Raw genomic sequence first — 21,465 nt, forward strand, 5'->3', positions numbered from 1 at the left:
TTTTTAAAAACAAACAAACAGATTAAAGTCAGAGCTACTCCATCCTCAGGAGCACATCTCTGACATGTAAAAGTGTTACGCCGCAGCAGGCAGGGAAAGTATTTGTGGGCCTAAAACCTGAACAGCAAAGACAAATTTCTCATTGTTTCTGTTTCTGCTGAAGTAACAGAGTTCATTCATTTTAAAACTAGTGGAAAAAGAAATTGCTCCTCTAATTAAACCTCATTTACATCAATTAACCCCCTCCTCTCCCCCATCACCCACCCCTCTTCACCCCCCTTGCAACACAGATGCTGCATTTAATTTGTTTTGGGTTATTTCCTAAGAAATACAATAGTAGTTTTACACTAATAAATTAAAACCACTCAGTTAAAGACAACTATTAAACTCAACAGAGCAACAACTGAAACAAAGCTGCCAAACCTACAAGGGGTCGCTCAAAGATTGTACATGTTCAAAGAGATAAAAAGAAAAAAAAATAGCCACCATTTGTCATTACCTCTAACTCGACTCTGGGTCACAGCCTGCACATTCAGGCACACAAGGCTTGACACAAAGCTTAAGGCATGAAAGAAGCAACATGCGCACCTTTGAAAACCAGTTTTAATGTCTAAAATCTATGCTGAGATCTCACCTGATGTGTATTCTCGAGCTGTAGATGCATGTCGACACTGAAGTTCATTCACAGCTTAATTTGATCAGTGGTGAAAACACTGCAAACATACCCTGTGTGTATGGCTCTTCACGGCTTTAGCTTACTTTGATCCAGTGATTGAATCCTGTAAAGCTGCATGGCAGTTAAAGCTGACATTATACAATGCTGCCCCCTATGGGCCAAAGAGTGGTACAAACAATTATTTAGACTTTGGAAACGAGGGGTAAAACAAAAAAAAAGTTCCTGAGTTGGTCACACTAAACAATGACTGATAAACAAATGCATCATCAGTTCTTTCGCTGACAATACAATATAAACAATAACTCCTGCTTTCTATGAGATTTACTCGACTTACTGCCCAAATTTACTATATATACAAATATTTTCACTTTATAATTTAAACAAAGAAGTTGATTCCTCCATCGGACATTAAAACAGATGGCTTCATAGTGTAATAGTTTGTCCCAAGAAGGCATTCGATTAAATATTACCCTTCTTCTCCCTGAATTTTCTTCGCCCCGTCCCTTCATCTAAGCCTCAGCTTTTCAACAAATCTCCGAGATCGTAAGTGTCGAAGAAGTCTGACACTCCCTCGCTGTCCTCCAGGCTCCAGAGGTAGTCCTCGTGGTCCAAAGGTGGAGAAAAACTGACAAAGGGGGTGTTGGGATCTGAAGTGAAGGAGGTGCCAGGAAGCTGGTCCTCGGTTATCTGAAGCAGGCTGGGGGGCAAACCCAGCAGACCTTCTACGTCAAGCAGAGAGGACGTGGAGGTCACAGCTGAGGAGGCGGCTGGAGCTGCTGCGGAAATGTTGGCTGTGTTGAAGAAAGCGTTGGAAATTAATTTTGTGCTAAGGGCACTGCATTAAAAAAACATTTAGAGAGGTGGTGTACTGCTACACTTTTCTTTTTAGCTTCCTAAATTTGAATAGTTTTTACATCTTTTATCCTCATACAAGTTCTATTTTTATTCTACTCTTGTGCACATACTCACTGAGTTTTTTGTTGTTTTTTATGCTTTCAGCTGAGGGGTTAAATAATGAAAAAGTTAAAGGAACAGTTCAACATTTTTTTGCAGAATGCAAAACAAAATACAACAACCAAACAAGCAAATCTAAAGCTGATTAAATAACATGCCATTTGTTCAATTTGTCACCGACTTATCATGGCATCGCATGAAACCGCCAAAAAGAAGTGTGACCTTTCTGCTTTAATGGTGCTATTTGATCTTTGGACTGGCTCCAGCTGAAGAGGCGCAATTCATTTTTAATGTTCTGGAAGCCTTGGCATAAAATCACTTTGTAAAACTTGTAAAACTAAATTAATGCTAGTTGTAAAACTAGATGCAGTCTAAGACTAGTGCACGGGTACGATCAAAGTAAGGGTAGCTCAAATAAAGGTGGTATTCTATTCAAAACTCAAAGCTTACAGTCAACAGGTTCCTCTTTGACGCTGTAACTCGGTGGTCCTATTGGGGTTGCAGCGGGAGGGTCTTGCGTTTGAGGGAATTCCTTTTTGGGAGTGACAACACTCTTAACAGGACTAGCTTCTTCAAGACCCTCATCAGGACATAGGTAGACTTCTATGGGACCATTTCTACTCTTTAAATAGATCTGCAAAGACCCCTGCTGTAAGGAAACAAGAGAAGAAGCAGTTATTTATCAAAACAATCTGACATCAGGACAAATGCACAATTTAAAGAAAGGAGGGGTTAAGGGGACAAACTGAAACATAAACCAAATCTCACCCCTGCTGTGTCTGGCACCTCCAGCTTGGTCTCTGCAGGGGCTTTAACAGCAATGACTGTCTGGTCTTGAAGGCTGCCGATGGAGCGGATGTCTTGATACGTCACATAGCCCAATGTGGATCATGGGGTTAAGGGTAACAACAGTGGAATTTAAATACACGTGCGTGTGTGCTTGTCTTTTTTTTCTCTTTTATTATTTTTTGGCTATATCTGGCAAGATATTAGTAGAAATCTGATAGTAAAGTAGGGAAAGACAAACGTCCCTGCTGCCTTTTAGCATATGGGTTACCTACTCAACCAAGCAAGCTACAGTGGAACATGCCAACAACAAGTGGAAACCGAGATCATGAAAGAATGATGTGGATAACCGCGGAGCTCTATGTAAAGGATATCTCTGACTCTCTTTATATTCAGTGAGTTGTTTGAGCTGTGTGGTGCTGGACTGAATCTGTTCATCCAGAGATCTCTCTGCTCTCTCTAGGTCTCCAAGCTCTTTCCTCAGGGCACGGGCCTTCTCCCCTCCACCCGCTCCACCTTCAAACACGTCTCCAACCCTGGAGAAACACACACATACACACTATAAACACGTCTATGAATAATAAAAGTCTGTAACAGTCAAAACAACTCCACACGTTTAGGTAGTGTCTACAACTGGCACTGCAATGTCTGCTGACTGCCACTAGGGGGCAGACAAGCGAGTACCAGTATGAAGTTTTTTTTCCTTTTAATACTTCATGAAGAATAAAAGCAATGGAGACATTTTTAGAATGCAATCAAAGCCCAGTATAAATAGACTCAAGAACAACTGGTAGTTTCTTTTGCAAATGTCTATATATCTCTCTTTTTTACTAATTAGTCCACAAAGTGTGCAGCATAAAAACACTACTTTGTAAAATCATTATAAAAATCTAGAGTAAATATGTTATAAAAGCAAACTTTTATAAGATATTAATATCTTGTCACAGCTGTTTGACATGCGCAAAAAGAACCAAGCTGCATTCCACTATGTTACACAGCTTTGTTAATAAGACCAAATTGCTGCTGTCAACAGTCCTGCCCATGCTTTGCCCAACATTATTGTGAAAGTCTGTAAGGAACCCTAAATGCCAAGGCTTCACTTAATAGTTACGCAGTCCCTGGTTTGCTTCTGTGAGCTACACGCAGTTGATAAACCTCCCACTATTCCTGCTACTTAACCTTCTTCTGCATTTCTACTTACAGCCACTGGATGTTGTTTTTTGACTTCTTCCTGATAAGCTGGACTCCCTCTAGAACATTGGTGATGTCATAAATGCGTCTTTTCTGGACCTCCAGGACCTCAGTGGCCCAGTTCAGATCAAGGACTCCATCAGGAGACTCGGCAATCAGACCCACAAATTTCTTGGTCAGCAGGCCTAACGACGTGTCGTACCGCGTCCGCTCACCCGGAGATTTCGGAGCTGCGAGGAAACACACAGAAAAGTAGCGCATAAGACTAGAAATGTGCTTGAGTTATACAACTCTGATTTATACTAATTCATTCAAGTGTTTTATTTGGCTGATGAGCTGGCGGAGAGATCACTGATTCAGATATTTACTGAATTAGTCATACAAGCTGTTGACAACTGTGAAACATGAAAACAAACAGTTATTGGAATGTGTCAACTAGATTTATTTCTGCCTTTATGTTTTACTTTTTATGTTTGATATCATGTTCGAAATTACAAATAATCCTCCGAACAGCAATATTTCTTCCTCGCACGGAAAATATGAAAATAAGCGCTATGGGTACGGTATTGTAAACCAGAAACAGCATCTGTCTCCGATGACTGTGTCTTCATATTGCTTTAATCTGCTACAGGTTTAATAATCAGTCTTGATTAGCTGGACGTCTCTGCTCCTCTGCATCAAAGAGCCAGTTTAGGTGGTTTAGGCAGCTCCAGCTGGTGGGAATCTTTGTGTAAGACTCGGGGCACATCGGAGATTATGGCCCTCTGTTGTCTTGGGAACACTAAAGTATTCTCCTGGAATACTGTGAAAGAGGTCCTGGCATCTCTGCTTACTGTGCTCTCCCCATGACTCAATAACATATAACCACAATGGTGATAGAAAATGAATCAATAGGTCTGATAATGTTAGTAATAACATATTCTCAGGGCTCCTGAATTCCAGAGAACTGGCCATCAAACAATCATAAGACATTGCAATTTCATAACTGAGAGACACGGCAGACCGCATATTCCTCCCTGATCCGTCATTCCTGCTGAGCTGTGAGATTTGAGATGTCGTTGGGAAGGAGGCGCTAGCTTGTGTATTCTAGGAAAAGAATGTCAACAAGCCAGTTTATGATACTGGCTCTCTACTCCTGGCTGCACCATTGCTTTTTTTTATCTGTTATGTGTAAAGCTGTACGCAACTGAGCTGCTGGTACAGCACTCTGTGCTCATATGGGTGAACTTCGCAGAAAGTGAGGAAACTATTGCGGAATACTCCAAAAGCAGTAGTCTTCCTGCCATGTCAGTTTGACCCATAGCAAACAGGTCTGTTCGTGTTTGTTCACAACCCAAAGGGTCAGGACGCAATCAGGCTGAGGTCGTGTCATGTGAACCTGGCATTACCCACCCTGCCTGGGTTCAGATTAATGCTAAAGAGTACTGTACAATCAACTTCTTTTCATTGTTTGCTTTTATTCTTTTCTTTTAATGTTGAACTGCTTCTTCCCTTTGCACAGTACAAAAAATATTTTCCACCCACTGATGTGTACCACACCACACCAACTTTATTTATAGAGCACTTTCAACACCGTCACAGCAGACACGAAGTGCTGTACACAAAAACAACAAAAGATGTACAGTCTACTCACTCCTTGGGCTTGGTATCCGTGCTGCAATGCTGCATTTTCCTTTTGGCGTACGAAACTCTGGCAGATACAGAGGGTCTTCTAAATCCAGCTTCCTCTTGGCCTAGAGGAAAGACGTTTATCAAAGATAAGCAAAAAGATGCAAATGTTACAAAGCAGGTGTGACTTACAGCTCTACTATTTCCTCTGTATTAACTGCTGTTTCACTACATAAGAACATGTAAAGGGTGTATAAGACTGAAATTCTTCCAATCCCAGTGTAGGCTGAAAAAAAAGCACATTATGCAAGGTGTTTAACTCATCCTACTGACTTTAAATAATGGCTAGTTAAAAAGCTGAAAGAATTAAATAGTTTGTAGGGCAAGTCCAGACCTTCTGTGGAACAGTGGCATCAATGCTAGACGGCTAAATAGGGGCTTGTTTAAAAGTACCATGTCGTAAATGTGCCAACAACCCTCAAGTGCAGGAACAAAGCACCCCCCACACGCACACTTTCCCAAGCACTTCAACAGGGGCTGATTTTGTTTGTCTGCAGTCAACAGAAGCGGGAGGTCTATAGGCCCGACTCGTTGCCTGCCATACGTCAGGAAGTCCCTGGAATCACTCAGTGACCTCTCCTCCCCCCTCTCAACCCTCCTCCTTCTGTGCTTAGCACACAGGCTCCTCACAGAGACACACGCGCGCACACAAGCAGAACATTATCTGACCATAACAGCGATGCATCATACAATCAAAAGCACATAAACAACCTTTGTAACCCAATATAAAATCTTCAAATGACCATTGCTTTTTTTTTCCCGCCATCCACTGGCCTACTTAGCTGAAGTGAAAGCGCTACTCTCTTAAGGATTAGGAAATTACCACCACACCCCACGTGCAGATATGCTGTCATCATCAAAAGTTCACGGTGGACGAGAACGTTTGCTGTCAGTTGGAAATCCAACAACTGCCCACACAAAAACACAATGACTGAGCTAGTGAGGCAATGGCATTTCACCTCAGCACACTCTGGCTGCTGGGTAATTTGTAGTGCCTGGCTAGATCTCACAAACTCCTTTCATCCTGTCTCCTCACGAATACTTGGTAGGAATAATCCCTTTTGCCACGACAGCGTACATGCGGCCAGTGAACTGTTTTAGTTAACAGGTTTAGGGAAATTGCTTTTTCAGAGATGGGAAAAGCAGGGAGTTCACGTTACCGCGTGTGGATGTGCCTACGCATGTGCGAGTAAAGGGATAATGAAGGCTGCCATTGTCCCCCAGTGTTCTCCCTAACACGTCCACCTGTTGACTCGTGACATCTGGAGCAGCCCTGTGCTGTTGGCAGGCTGGATTTTAATCCCTAAAACACACAGTCAGGCATACAGAGACACCCGCAACAGGACGATGACCAGCTACCGAAGAACAAAATGCTCACTGTTGCCTCTAAAACGACCTCTTGCACGATTCAAACTTTGAGTTTTCATTGGCTGATGGTCGTGAAAGTCGCTATCAAACACTTGGAGTCGCAGAAAGGAAGCAGATGATATCAGTTGGACTGCCTACAGCCGTGACAGCTGTGGTTTAACCAGAGAAAAACTGCCACAGCTTTCCATTGACTAAGTGTCCCAGCACAAAGAAAAAAAATGTCGCATTTTTTCACCAAATAAGGCTGAAGATTTGTCATTTCTATGACTTAAAACGAGCAGGTCAACGTGTGTCAAGTCAAACTTTTTAATGTACGTGTACAATTTGAGTCATAGCCTGATGCATGATGACTTGTAAGAATGGAACCAGCGGTTTCCCCCTGCAGCTGTACATCAGAGTGGGGGCTTGGGTGCTCCTTTTTTTGCATGAGTGCTTTCTCTGGTGATTCAACCGTATTACGCAAACCCAAAGTCATTTAGAGGAAAGACCTTTTTTTTTTTTTTTTTTAATTCCTCACTTAACAGACTAACAGACCACTGAAAGAAGAAGTGCAGCTATTGAGAAATGGTTACATTTTACAGAAAGTGCACAGGTATGCCGCCTAGCACACATCACTTTTAAGGTGTTACAACACAACATTGTGAAAATCTGAATCCAAAAGCTTTCACACCCTAAAACTAGCTCTCACATACGTATGGTGCAGCTATAAGAGAGGATGGGAGAGGCCCGAGTCAGCTGCCCTCCTTATTAGCACTTTATCTCAAAGACTGGCAGTATCACGCCACTCACGTTTGCTGTAACCTCACCCTGCCTGATTGCCCAGTTACGCCCATCTACTGCACGTGGCCCCTTCTGTTTGCTGTGTATTCTTTGGCTGGTTCCCGCCGTCTCTGCTGCTGTGCTCAAAACTCTACGCATGTAATCATAATCACGTGAAGGGCTTCTGTAGTCGGGCCTCTCCTCAAACAAACAGATCTTGCTAGTCAGGCTGCACCAGACTTAGATTCCATCCAGGCAAAGGGCAAGTTTCAGTATGCCTGCAAGTACCTACCGCTCTGTACCGAGCCCCTTCACTACCACACCCTTGGACATAAAGGAAAAACAAAAGTTGCACTACAACAGCCTCTTAAGCGGTTAAACAGAGGTGTGGATCCGTCCACACTGTGGCTTGTCTGCCTGATGGGGGTAGGCTGCTTTGAAATGCAAAACTTCCCCTATAGAGAGCATTGCCCTGTAGGGCTGGTATTTGCCTGAAGCTGGGGTTAAATGGAAAACACACCAACAAAACAGATAATAGAGAGAATGCATACAGTTGGTACTGTGTCCAATATCACACCAAAGCATCAGCCTGAATGGGTTGTTAACCCTAGGGGCTCAAAAAAGGTCAAACCAGAGCTGAAGGTCGTTGCAGGAGAAGTGTGTGTTCCTAAAAATTACCAAGGGAGAAAGACTAAGGCATTAGCTGACATCCGTAATCACTCAGTTGTGGTGGATTGTGCGCATTCCATGAAACTCCGAGTACACGTCACATAAGCATGGAATAAATGGGACATTGTTCCTGGTGAATATTATGGAGATGCATCCTGTTGCCATACCGCTGTTTGACTGTACTGAACTTTGCCTAAACTGACAAATTCATTCATCCGCAGTCCAATAAGGGAAAAGGGCTTCCCTGGACTTTGGCTGGAGGTCTGAATACTGTAACACATTTACATCCCTATCGAGCTGAAAGGAAGCAGAGACAACAGTTTATCAACAGTTTACACACCCTGGTTAAAATTCACATGCCAATAGCTGATACGTTGCCTTTTTCTAGAGTTGGTAAGATTAATAAGTAAAGACGGGATTTCTGCAGCTAAAGTTTACTAAAATCAGTCAAATATTAACCTTTTTTTTTATTTTTGTAGGTAGGTGCCTACAAAAGTGTGGGACTTTGTGTAATGTGTTCAGAGAGTGTTTAGATTGTTTGTACTTAAAAGAAATAAATGCTAAGCTTTAGAATCTGGTTTCCCAGTCAAAGTTTTAAAAAAGGAAAGCTTAAAGAAAAAAGCTGTGGTTAAAATGTTGTATAGGTTAAAGGAAGTGAGCTGTAAGTACATGAAAAGACAATACTTCCTGTAAACAGAGGAGTCATGACTGAACATGCACTGAAACAGCTGTGTCAGCAACACATTATTATCTTCAGCTTCTTTACTGTCGTCAATAAAACTTCATAATATCATCGCATCAAATGTATTCTGCAAGATAGCTACCATCAGCCATTACAACAGATACAGGAGCAACTCAAATGTCGTGACGTTTAGTCATTCAAACCCAATCATAATGATAATGACATCCTTGTGTCAAATCATAAACTAACGTATAATAGAAGGAATACGCTCAAACATCATTAAAGCCCACTGTACCACTTATTTCTAGACACGGGAATCAAATCACTTAAAATGATTAGTTTACAAACAGAAACTTTAAGGTGGGTTCACTCCCTTTGATTAAGTTTACCCAAATTACCGAAGTGATCCAGAGGAAGTTTCTTAATCAGAGAACTTTTTGAAACCTCATCCGTATTTTCAACCGTGACGTCACTTCTGTCAACCCGAACTAGGCTCCTGTTTTTCTGGTAAAATTGAAACGTGCACCTGTGACAATGTGCAACAACTGAAAATATTCAAATCCCTTGAAAACAGAAGTTACCGTGGTCACAGTGTGCATGCAGAAAAACACAGGCGACATGACTGCGTACACGGGGGTCGTGTCATAAAGCCTACTGAACCACATCACATCCAGTATGGACCCCTTATATGAACAAACTTTAAGGTTGGATTTCAAGGGGAAAACCAGGTTATCAAGCGTGAATGCACGTAATATTTCTAGAAACCAACAACGCATACACACTTTGACAGCAGTTAGGTTCACCTTGACACATGATATGCCAGGTGGTACCCTATTTCTCACTTTACTTATATCCATCTAATCCTCTTGAAGGGCCTATTAGGGCTGGGGATTTGACATGAGATTTGAAAACCCTGTACACACTCTAACCCCTTTAGCGTTACTGCAATTCATTAAATCTAAAAAAAGACTCCAGGGCTGACGAGTCAGCTGGAATAAAGACACCAAATACAACAAACAACAACAGGTGTGGAGCACTAAAAGGCTGCTGAGTGTCATCCAATCTTCTCAGATCAGGATTTTCAAATAATCTTCAGCATTCGAGTTTAAAATGAACAACATTACTTAACATCATTAAAGCCAACTGTGTATGTGCTTTACAAAACAGGTTAATCCTTTACTTATTGGTGATGCTTTAGGCCTTCCGATAGTAATACTTTCACACTCCAGAAAATACACCTGTTCTGTGGTTATGACCTCTGACCTATGCTTTCTTCCCACAGTCCAACACAGACCCTGTTTTGACATAATGGGAAGTGAGGGTGGAGCATCTGTTATGTGTGTTATCACCCATTACAACTGTTGGGAAGCTATGAATTTGCCTTAAGTGTCTTTCCTCCAGCTTGGTCGAGCCCCTGCATTGTTTGCTTGTATTTAAAAAAAAAAACTAGCTCTGCTGCACCAAGGAGGGGCGACACTCATCATTTGGGCACAAGAGAGTGGGGCCTCTCTCTAAGCACCCCCACTGGCTCATCAAAACCATCAAACACAGAACAAGGCGTCTGGCCTTGTCTTAGCTACAGCTGGACTGCGGGAGAAGATGTCACACAGCCTGGCATGGATAAGGAAAAAAAAGAAAGAGAGAAGACACCAGTCATGCACATCAGCAGCAGCAGCAGCCACAGTGGCCCCTCTGTGGCTTATCACGTCAAAACATATCTGAATGCACCCTTCTCAAACATGCATAGCAATGAAAAACGTTAAATATTCCTCCCCCGGACATATGCATATCATTCGCTGGATATTAAACAGTAAGGAAACACGACCCCAGGCTTGTATTTGTGTGATTATTTACCGGCAGTCGCCCGGAGGATGATCTGATGGGTTTAACCTCGGGTCCATGGGGGGTTGAATACAGGCTGTTGGCTCTTTGTTCGGCCACGCTGGTGTTGCAGATCTGGGTGAAATATCCGGCCGGTACCGTGTTCATCTGCGGACTGGACAGTCCGGTGAGAAAGAAGTCGGTCTTCACTCCACCGGTGGACAAAAGCTTCATCTTCTGCTGAGAGCAAGGCAGCCCCACTGCCTGCCGACCCGATGCCGGCGAGACGCCTTTAGGCATCCGCATCATTTTCCTGAGTAGACTAAATTTAACCGGACCGGTGAGGCGAAGGCAGAAGTGTGCCTGTATTTGAGCACACTGAATCGCTCAGCAAGCTTCACCTACTGCAGGACCTCTATGAATATATTAACTGCCTATACTGTAACACACAAACAAAACAAAAGCAACTTTCACAGCGTAAACTGCCGAATTAGCTGCAAGCCGCATGAATTACACATGCAGTACAGGCTTATATGTTATAATGTGACGTTTATCCTTAGTACATTTAACAGGCTGGTCGGTGTTGTTATCCTTTGTCCTGTAACAGTGTAGAGGAAACTTGCCTTACCAGTTATAAAGAATAGCTTCCTGAATAAATAAACTATTTCAAACGTCCAGAACTTTAAAGTTTAACTCTCCAAGGCTTCCAGGTCTCACTGAGATCCAGCTGGAGATTAACAAATTATTGTGCCTCCCTCTGGTGCTGAATCCGACCCAGTATGCCAGTCCTGTCCGTCCACCTCAGAGCTCCTCTCTCCATACAAGGGGGCAAGAGCTGGGGCAGAGCAGTCTTTTTACCGCCAAACTTCATCCCGCGAAATTCGGATCTCCCGCGGCTGAAAGCCGCTTCTGATTGGCTCATGGCACGTTCGGCTTGTCTAATTTGCATAAAACAGTTGTACGGGGATGGGAGTGATCTGCTTAAAGGGACAGGAGCACACATCCGAGACATGGTGTTCTTTCATTGCCAGGCTGGATATGGAGACAATGACCTGCCCAGACTTTATAATCACCATGCTTAGAGGTGCATTATTGTTGTTGGAGCACTTTTTATTGCCTTTTTAACTCCACTTGTAACCACTTACTTGCATTTTACAGCATCCCAGTTCAGTTCCTTGACAGTCAAAGATTACAAAAACGGTTAAACATTAACTTCATATGTTTATATGAAATTTGCAGTGTATTAAAATGAAGTCTGATTCTGCAAACGGCACAATCATGTACAGTATGTTCAAATAGTGCCGAATTGCTCTCTGGGTAATCAGGACATAATAAAATATGTGTATTAGAAATCAGAGGGCAAGAAAGGATTGGGAAGTTTTTTTTAAGTTTTATTTTTTAAATATAATTAAATATACACTGTATGTTTTTTGTAAACAATAAAGACAATTTTGCATTATTGTATTCCATGTGATCAAAGTGTATTGTTCTCTGTTACAAGGTGTTACTGGGGTAGTTTATAGATGATAATTGGATTCACTCAGTACCACTCCTGCTTATTGGCTCAGAGGAGGTATTGAAAGAAAACACCCCCTCCCCCATTTGCAGCAACCAAACCCAAGCCATATGACTTGACCCCCTTGGCCAAGACAAAGTAGACTCTCCGCCAAAGCAGCCCCATTGTCCGGTATCAATCTGAACTGCATTTTGAATGAAATAATCAAAGTTGAAAGTGGTTTGAATGCACAACAAAAATGATTGTTTGTTGTGCATCTGTGCCTTTAAAAAACCGAGGGTGAAGAAAAAAAGCTGACACAGTTGCCTCCTTATTACACTGGATTAGAGATCGGGAGATAATTCTTAATTGTCAGATGAAAGAAATTTGCTTTGTTCCCCACATATTACTGCACTGGATGCCCACAGAGTGCAACGTATATTATCCCCACCCTCATGTTTCTTCCTCTTTCACACAAAATCCTGCACAATTTGTAGGTGTTCTTGCATAACTAGCAATACTGGAAATTCAGATTCATGTTTTATCTCAACTGCATGACATGCAACATCTCACAGCATTCTAGTGATGTACATTTTGTACTTTAAACTTTGTTGCTTGTTTCTTTTCCTACTTTCTTTTTTTTTTTTTTTTAGTGTTGTTTCTCTCTGTCACATCAAAATTTATGATGTTTCAAAATTTGTTCAGTGTATCAAACTGTGAATTTGTTTTATGAAACTCATGTGGAGTTAAATGAGTGTTGGGACAGTTACACATTTATTGTAGCTTTGCTGCCTACACCCCCAAATGGCTGTGCTATTTATAGCCATTTGTATATAGAGTCCTCTATTTTCAGTAAGGGCGCAAGTGATGACTGAAGTAGAACCAGGAAATATCACTTAATGCTGTTTTTCCTCCCTTGAGACACTCTGCTAGGCCTTTACTGCAGAAATGTCAGCTGCTGCCTGTTTATGGGTTTTTCTGCATTTGTTTTTGTACTTAGTGCACTAAGTGCATGCTAGATGGGGTTGCCAGTCAGGTGACCGACTTAGCCCTTGATATCTCATTGTCTTGAGAAAATCTTGGGTACCTTTTGCTGTATGCTTTTGGGTCATCATTCATCCGTTTTGCAGCATCTGACTGAATGTGAGCAGAGAGTATAGTAATGCACATTTCAGAATTCATGCTGCTTATATCGGCATTCATATAATCGATAAACACTAGTGATCTAGTTCCACTTAGAGCCATACACCAAGCAGGCATAACAATATGACCACTGACAGGTGAAGTCAATAACACTGGTTATCTCCTCATCATTACACCTGTTTTTGAGTGGGATATATTAAGAAGCAAGTGAACATTTTTATCCACAAAGCTGACAGAAACAGGAAATATGGGCAAAGATTTAAGCAAGCTTGACGAGGGCTAAATTGTGAAGGCTAGAACTCCACAATTGCAGCTCATGTGGGGTGTTCCTGTTCTGCAGTGATCAGTATCTTTTAAAAGTGGTCCAAGGAAGGAACAGTGGTAAACCAGTGACAGGGTCATGGGCAGCTAAAGCTCACCGAAGCAGGACTGAAGACCCATGTGATCCAATCCAACAGACGAGCTACTGTAGCTGAAACTGCTGAAAAAGTTGATGCTGGTTCTGATAGAAAGGTGTCAGTCAGGGGGCCCTTGCTGACCTGTGTCCACTACCGAAAGCGCCAACAATGGTCAAGTGCACATCAGAACTGGAGCTTGGAGCAATGGAAGAAAATTGCCTCATCTGATGAAGCATGTTTTCACATGGATAGCCCGGTATGTGTGTGTCACTCACCTGGCACAACAGCGAGCACCAGGATCCACTACAGGAAGAAGCCAAGCCAGTGGAGGTAGTGTGAGGTTTTGGGGAACATTCTGCTGGGAAAACTTAGGTTCTGCCATCATGTGGATGTTATTTTGACACGTACCAAATACCTAAGCATTGTTACGGACATGTACACCCTTTGATGGAAATTATATTCTCTGATGGGTGTGGCCTCTTTCAGCAGGATAATGCGCCCTGCCACAAAGCAAAAATGGTTCCCCAGATCTCAATCCAATCAAGCATCTGTGAGATATGCTGAGCAAACAAGTCCAGTCCACAGAGGCCCCCACCGCACAATTTACAGGGCTTAAAGGATCTGTTGCTAACATCTTAGTGCCAGTTATCACAGCACATCTTTAGGGGTCTAGTGGAGTCCATGCCTCCATGGATCAGGGCTATTTTGGCAACAAAAAGGATGGTCAACAGAATATCAGGCAGGCAGTCATAATGTTATGCCGAATTGTTGTACATGCTCATCCCATAACATCCCCTCTACCATGTTTGGCAATGTGGTATGCTTCTTGTCATGGGTGGCTGCACCTGAGGTTGAGCAGGTTGCCTACTCGGAAAGTCAGTGCTTCGATCCCTGACTACTCCACTCTGTATCGAAGTATCCTCAGGCGAGAACCCTCGCTGCGTCAATCGACGTTAGAGCGAATGTTCGTGGTGCTTAGGTATATAGAAAAAAAAGCCCTTGTAATATTGTGTTTGATTGGGTGAATGAGAGTAGTAAAAAGTGCTTTGAGTGCTCCAAGTAGAAAAGCATGATATAAGTACCAGTTTATTTATCACCATCATGAGCCATTCCTTTCTTTCTCCATGCTTTTCTCTTCCCATCATTCTGGTACAAGTTAATCTTGGTTTCATCTGTCCAACATTTTTTCCCCCCAGAACTGTGCAAACTCTTTGAGCTGTTTCCTGGCAAAGACTAATCCCTCCTCATTGTTCTGGAGGGACACCAGTAGTTTGCACTTAGTTATAAACCCTCTGTATTTAATAACAGACCTTGAGAGTGATACACCCACCTGTTTGAGAATGTTTTCAACGATGTCTTCAGTGTTTTCTGAACAAAGAAGGTTATCCTATAATCATGCACTAGTTCAGTCTTTTGGGCCTTTCTATGTTATTGAGCTGGTCAGGGTATTCATTATTTTTAAGAATATAGTAGACTACTGATTTGCACCTTTCACCAGCAAGTTCAACAATTGGAATCGCCTCCAGATTTTTCACCTTCTGAATTTGTCACAAAATAAGAAGAGAACTGGGCTTACTTGGCCACGAGACAGCTTGTCAGTCATTTGTCCACTGTGCTGCTGTAAAGAAGAAAAATCATTTTCAAATTATTGTGCAATCCTACATTTTGAGCTTGAGCTTTAGTCTACTCTGCTTCATTTTGACACTGAAAGCAACAGTTCTTGATGTCAGGAGGCTCCATCCTCATCCAACAGCCCCATCTAGTGTGGACTGGCAGCTGATCTTCATGTTGTTTGCTGCTTGCAATAGTCTTCTTCATTACTTAACCAGATTAACATACATGATTAATGTTTAACATTGGTGTTAAAGAATAAATACAAAAAAGTTTGACATGTTTTTTTATTGGTTATTTGTCTGTAGGGTTTTCTTGTTGGCAATCTTTCAGCTGGCACTGGTTAATATGTGCGTAAATTTGGTTAAACTGGTGGAAAATACCAGTTTGATATTTACCTGGTGTGTATTCTAATGGGTAGGAGAGCCAATTTATATCCCAAGTGACTATTTTGATGACAAGATCGTGTCCTACTTGTGTTTTCTCCCAATGTTTTTGCCAGCCAAAAGAGTCCCAAGACTTCCTAAGTGCTTTTTAAAGGTTCCAGGCAGCACCTAGTGATCGAAGAGGGGATTGAATAGCCATAATAGTTTTATTGTAGATTTTAGGTGGTAGGCCAAGTGGGAAAATATTAGTTGTAATTATTTTTACAGTATTGATTTGATGTTAAGAAACATTATTAGAAAAGACTGGTGTGCAGTTTATTATTTTACTTTAGCATGTATGTCTGGTATGGCTTGAGACCCAATTAGCAGCAGTCTATAAAAGGCTGCCAGTTAACATCCTGCTGGAACCAGGTCCCACCACTGGGCTACATTGTGTTATTTTTTGTTATGTTTTGGCTTTTGTTTTTTATTTTTTAACGTTGGTGAATAAACACGTGGGTGGTCTGCACCTCATCTCTACCACAAGCCTCCTATTTAAACCCACCCGCTATGAGCCATCCTAACACTGTTATTTTAAAATTCATTCCTTTATTGATTCCTTTATTATCGTTCAGCAATACATCACTGATATATTGCTGAACAAAATTATATGCACAGAGAAAAACAAGAACGTCACAATAAAAAAAAAGACAGGGTTATAAATTGACTGTCGTTCAGTCAAAGAAAACAAAATGAAGAAAACTAATATATACAAAATAGAATCTACAGCTGAGGTGTGCTCAGCTATTGCACTGTATCCATGTATTATCTATTTATTATGATGCATACTGTCCACTTATTAGTCTGATAGCAGTTAAGCTGTCATGTAACCTTGTTGTCCTGAACTTCAGGCTGTGGTGCTGTTACTATTAATAATAATGTACACGAGCATTTTAAAAGTATATAACATATATAATATTAAATATGAAGTCCATATAGGTAGTAATAATTATATTTTGTATCACAAAATATTCTCCACCGTGTACTGTTAATGTGACAACTTCCTACGGCGAGAAAAGCCAATAACGCATTTACACCACTAGATGGCGTTGCTATTTCATTATTAGCTGTACGAGGAAGGTTAGAATTGGGTCATCATGTTTAACTCTTCTCCCTAGTTGTTTTGCTGTTGTTAGCTTTCTCCTATTTTCAGATAAATAAATAAATAAAAAGAAAGAAAGAAAGAAAGAAAGAAAAGTGCAAAAGTACAAAACTTCCGTTCAGTGTAACTATTGTTCTAGAGAGATACCGGTAGTGTGTGTCAACATCTAATTCCTGAAATTCCACACAGATCCAAGCGTTTGTTCAGCTTTTGGAAATCAGTTGTCTACAGTCATACTTCACATACTGCCCATGCATTGTTTCACTCTCTAATTAATATGATTCCATAAGGAAAGCTTCTCTGTAAAAGCCATGGAAACATCTTCCTATCTTCTTTTTTAAAAATTGTATAGTGCTACCTCAAGAGTGGTGCTTTTTAGCTTTCTAGGTAGGCAGCATACCTCTATACACTGGTGTCATGAAGGTGACATTTTAACCAGATTTATGAATGATCAGATGCAGTTTAACAATCACGTAACATCCTCTCTCTTTTACACCATTTAGGAAATTCAGCTGCTATGAACTGGTGATGCTTTCTTTGGAAAAATAGAAACACTCAGAGGAAACTCCCTTTGTTTGATTTCCAACCACTCAACCTCAAGATTCATCTAAATACATCCTGTTGTATCAGCATTTCACTGTCATCCAAAGCCAGAAAGTCACGTCAGCATCCCCATCGTCTTCAGAAGAATACGACTAGTTCAAACTCATTCATTTTTCTAGACCAAACACACCACACCAGGAAAACAGTTTCACATTCTTCTTCTTCTTTTTTTTTTTTATTTCATTACATAAAAACATACATGTACATACAAAGCAAACTTTATAATAAAGAGTTTATGAAACTCACAGCACATTGTCTGTAGAAATAACACAATCCCTACAAACATTTACAATTGACTCTAGTATAGAGTTCTGATTATACCTAAGACACGCAAACTCCCAATCCAAAAAAACCAAAAGAAAAAGAAACATCCATATTGATTCACATTTCACACCCCCAGCAGATATGTACACCTTCTTAAGAAGTTTGATCAGTCCTCGAGATTATTAGAAAACATGTGTTTTGCTTTTGGGGAGGGGGGGGGGGGGGGGGGGGGGGTGATAATTGTGTGAGGTGATATGAGACTTGGTGGATACAAAGTTCAGGTTGTGTGTCCACAAAAACTTATGTTTGGAATGCAATACAAAAAGAAAAGAAAAGAAAAGAAAAGAAAAGAAAAGAAAAGAAAAGAAAAGAAAAGAAAAGAAGAACAATTCCTCCGACTATCTATAAGGAATCCCAGGTTGTTGTTTCTTTTTTTTAAGAGGAAGGCATACAAAGCTGGTAGCTTTCACTTTCCAATCCTGGCTTCTACTTTGGTGTGTTGATTTGTCTGTCCGGGGGCCAAAGAATGAGTCTCTGTTTTCTTGCTCATGCAATACTGTTGATCCCCACTCATCTAGGAAACAGTCCACTTTTTCTCTTTCTTTCGTCAAACCCGCCTCCTCCTCCTTCTTCTTCTCCTTCTCTCCCAAATACCTATCCCACCCTTTCTGCCCCTCTTGTCCTCTTGCCCGGAGTGAAGTGGAGACATGTGTTTCCCTGCACCTGCGTGGAGAGAAAGGAAGAAAAGTGAAGTCAGATCTCTCCCTCTCACCCTCCCTCTCTCCCTCCCTGCAGAGGGGAGCAGACAGACTGGCGCCTAGCATGGAACTTTCATTAACCCCAGGCAGATAGCAATGAATCCACTACACAATCACTGGCCTGTCTAATTGGCGAGCATAATGAATGTGGACGAGTGAAGACTTTCACTTTTAAGCATATCAGTACTTACATTATTCTCTCTGGCATTTATAGATTTATTTGAACTTAAGTAAAAAGGAGTAATTCGAGATATGATGATTTGCTTCAGGGCACATTTGCCTCATATATATATTTATTATATTATTATATATATTTACATATATATATATGTATCAATTAGGAATATATACGTACCATAACATGCCATCTCCATCTTAATGGCACAACCGCCCATCTTCTTTGGAGAAATTGCGACTAATGTCCGCAGTCTGAATGGAGAGCAGAGAGAAGAGAAGCAAGTTTCAGCAGCTGGCAATAACAGAAGTATATTCTAATAAATGCCTGAGCAGAGGTGTCACATCGCAGAGCACCATCTGCTGCTGTGTGACTGCGGTCTACAGCAGAACAGCAGCGCGATGCGCACACGTACGCATGCGAACAAACTTTGGAAAATTCACAGAGCACGGCCTTGAACTTTAAATGACTCTGCAGTCCAGATTTATGCAGTGCAAATAACCAGCAGCAAATTCCTGCCAGTGATCGTGACTGGGGATGTCGGAAAGCGACCCAGCATCAGCCTGCATCTCCCCTCACCTTTATTGACAAAACCATCTCCGGCGTGGCCGTGTCCCCTGCCTCCAGCGCGATCTGCAGGTCGAAGATGTAGTCAATAACGTGTTGCAGGATCTCCACCTGGCTGACCGACTTGTTCTGCGGGATGCTCGGAACCAGCTCCTTCAGCTTGGAGTAGCAGTCGTTCATGTCGCACAGGGCGCTCACCGGCTCATCCAGACAGGAGTGTTTATTCCGGCTGATGGCGAGGCTCTGCTCCGAAATGCAGCACACGGCCTTGTAGCAGCTCCTCACCGAGCGGACGGGACTGATGGCTTTCATGGTGAAAACGCAGGTGAAACTAGAGCGATTCACTCGGCTTGTAAGTTTTCCTGCTAAGGTCTTTTCAATCAGTGTCCTGAACAGCTACAGTGCAGTGACAGCGGCGTACACTTCGGTTTTTATAAGGCACGCGCTTGCAGACGCCCCCTTTCTCGTGATTGGCCAATGTAAAGAATAAACCTAATCCCATTGGCTGATACGGAATTGGGGAAGCGTTTGGAAGGAATGAGGAAATAAGGTAGGGATGCCTGAAGGGAATTGTCAATCGATTTTTTAAGCTATCGTTTTCTGATAGTGCTGTTTATTTTAAACAGATGAAAGGTTTTAAACTAGGTCACTTTGGAGCTGCAGAAGAATACCGTGTAAATGAGGGCTTCTATTACCCATGGAGTTCTGCCTTGTGAATAATAGCAAGGAACGTGGTTTAGAGTTGGACTTTTACTTCTTTCATCACACTTTGTTATCCGTGATCACTGGACCTTCAGGAAATGTGTCTATGTCCAGCCCCTGGAAACACCTCTCTCACAGGCTTCTGAATCGCTTCAGCACATCAGTACGGGCCTACAAAAAGGCTCTATATTAAATCTTATGAACTTCCACATTTTCGGACACACACTTCCCAACAAAGATACAAATATATTGGAAATTCATAACCGATTACAGGCAAAAGGTCAGAGGAAATTAAAGTTTCCAAGAATCACATGCTCATCCACTTATTCCCTGGCTGTCCATTTAGGGTACAGTGATAGTTCACAGCCTACTGTTTAGTCTCACTGTGTGCCATGACTAACGAAAAATCACTCCTATTATTGAAGCCCTGTGTGCTTAAGATGTCCTTTAATGTAAAAATCTGGCTTCTTTTGGGCGAGACTCTTTTTATAAAAGTTATATTTTAACCATGTAGAATGTCGCTCCATTTTGGTTTACATCAAAGCACGCCCCGTTCTGCTCCTATTTGGGTCTTATTTTCCTCTTTTCTCACAATCCTGTTTTGTGGAGGAATGCAGGCCTGAGCCAGCTGTGTGTCCTATCCCGGCCCAGCTGTGTTGATCTAACGCGCCAGTCCCAGACATGCTGGCGCCAGCCTCCCGACGTCATCCATTCACCCCGACGCGCACTCCCCTCTTTGGCAGACGGCCCGCCCTCCCCCGTGAACCATGGGGAGGGAGGGAAGCAGAGGCGCTCGGAGATCGGATTGGCTGAGCGGTTCTATCACTCATTAACCGGACTCTGCGCCTCCACGCTTCTCTGCTTGGGTCTACAGATGGACTCAAGACAGAAATCGAAGGGAAAGTATTTCTAAATATCCACAACTTTTGCAATGCTGGATATACGCAACTGTAGCTCAGAGATGAATCATGAAAAGTTACAGCACAGCACTGTAGATTCTCTATCTCTGTTCCTAATGAAGAAGTCCAAATGTAACATTTCAGTGTGAAGAGAAAAAAATGATTTGAACAATAGTGTTGCCCAGTGGTCTGTGGGTGCCACAAAAGTAGCCTGTATGCGATATTTTGCAACCACTCTGAAAGTCTCCACCACAGAGAACTAAAACTTTGGCCTATCTTTGTTATCATAGGCTCTTTTTAACTGTAGCGAAGGTGGCAACAATTTGAACATCGCGTCACATGCTACAGGAGTAGCTGATTAAAATAGCTGGGTAATACAAAAACTTCACAATCTTATAAATCTGTGCACAAACATGCTCCCAGAGATGTCCCATCTGCCCAGAGGTTCAACAGATGTTCCACTCGCTGCTTTCCTTGTGGCACCCCCCCCCCCTCCTCCTCACGGCAGTTGACCCTGTATTACGAGTCATTCAGAGACCTCACTTTAGCGCAAACCACACTGAACCGTGAGATGGGACTTCGATCCAGACTATTTTAAAGTCATATTGTGTGAGCAGCGCTGGGTATCCAAACAAGACTTTGACCTAAAGTATCTTTCTTAAATTTGCTGAAGGGAAGGACAAATATTGCTTTCAAATTCCCAGGCTTGGTGGGAAAATAATTGTTTGCGTTTGCTGACCGAGCCAGCT

General features: G+C 42.0%; 2 protein-coding genes across 2 annotated transcripts; both read right to left on the reverse strand.

Moving 5' to 3' along the window:
- Window positions 1-281: 281 nt before the first annotated feature.
- e2f2 (E2F transcription factor 2) lies at window positions 282-11,393 on the reverse strand. The gene is made up of 8 exons (XM_063498769.1): window positions 10,608-11,393; window positions 5,241-5,340; window positions 3,618-3,837; window positions 2,791-2,952; window positions 2,399-2,513; window positions 2,081-2,276; window positions 1,646-1,675; window positions 282-1,467 (listed from the first exon to the last, which is right to left on the reverse strand). Exons 1-8 carry the CDS (start codon window positions 10,881-10,883, stop codon window positions 1,193-1,195), a joined length of 1,374 nt encoding a protein of 457 aa, XP_063354839.1. The 5' UTR covers window positions 10,884-11,393; the 3' UTR covers window positions 282-1,192.
- Window positions 11,394-17,827: 6,434 nt separating this feature from the next.
- On the reverse strand, window positions 17,828-19,659 carry id3 (inhibitor of DNA binding 3). Its single transcript, XM_063499442.1, has 3 exons — window positions 19,128-19,659; window positions 18,729-18,802; window positions 17,828-18,338 (listed from the first exon to the last, which is right to left on the reverse strand). Exons 1-2 carry the CDS (start codon window positions 19,425-19,427, stop codon window positions 18,749-18,751), a joined length of 354 nt encoding a protein of 117 aa, XP_063355512.1. The 5' UTR covers window positions 19,428-19,659; the 3' UTR covers window positions 17,828-18,338; window positions 18,729-18,748.
- Between the last annotated feature and the right edge of the window lie 1,806 nt (window positions 19,660-21,465).

Source organism: Pelmatolapia mariae, linkage group LG16_19 (assembly GCF_036321145.2).
Source record: "Pelmatolapia mariae isolate MD_Pm_ZW linkage group LG16_19, Pm_UMD_F_2, whole genome shotgun sequence".
NCBI classification, from domain to species: domain Eukaryota; kingdom Metazoa; phylum Chordata; class Actinopteri; order Cichliformes; family Cichlidae; genus Pelmatolapia; species Pelmatolapia mariae.

What these genes read in the sequence shown, in the direction of transcription:
- e2f2 (XM_063498769.1), bottom strand. Translation starts at nt 10,883, where the DNA reads ATGATGCGGATGCCTAAAGGCGTCTCGCCGGCATCGGGTCGGCAGGCA. An exon ending in CATCCTCCGGGCGACTGCCG is followed by an intron (nt 5,341 to 10,607) that starts GTAAATAATCAC and finishes TCTTTCCTCTAG; the next exon opens with GCCAAGAGGAAGCTGGATTT. An exon ending in AGGTGCCAGACACAGCAGGG is followed by an intron (nt 2,277 to 2,398) that starts GTGAGATTTGGT and finishes TCCTTACAGCAG; the next exon opens with GGGTCTTTGCAGATCTATTT.
- id3 (XM_063499442.1), bottom strand. Translation starts at nt 19,427, where the DNA reads ATGAAAGCCATCAGTCCCGTCCGCTCGGTGAGGAGCTGCTACAAGGCC. An exon ending in AGATGGTTTTGTCAATAAAG is followed by an intron (nt 18,803 to 19,127) that starts GTGAGGGGAGAT and finishes CTCTCCATTCAG; the next exon opens with ACTGCGGACATTAGTCGCAA.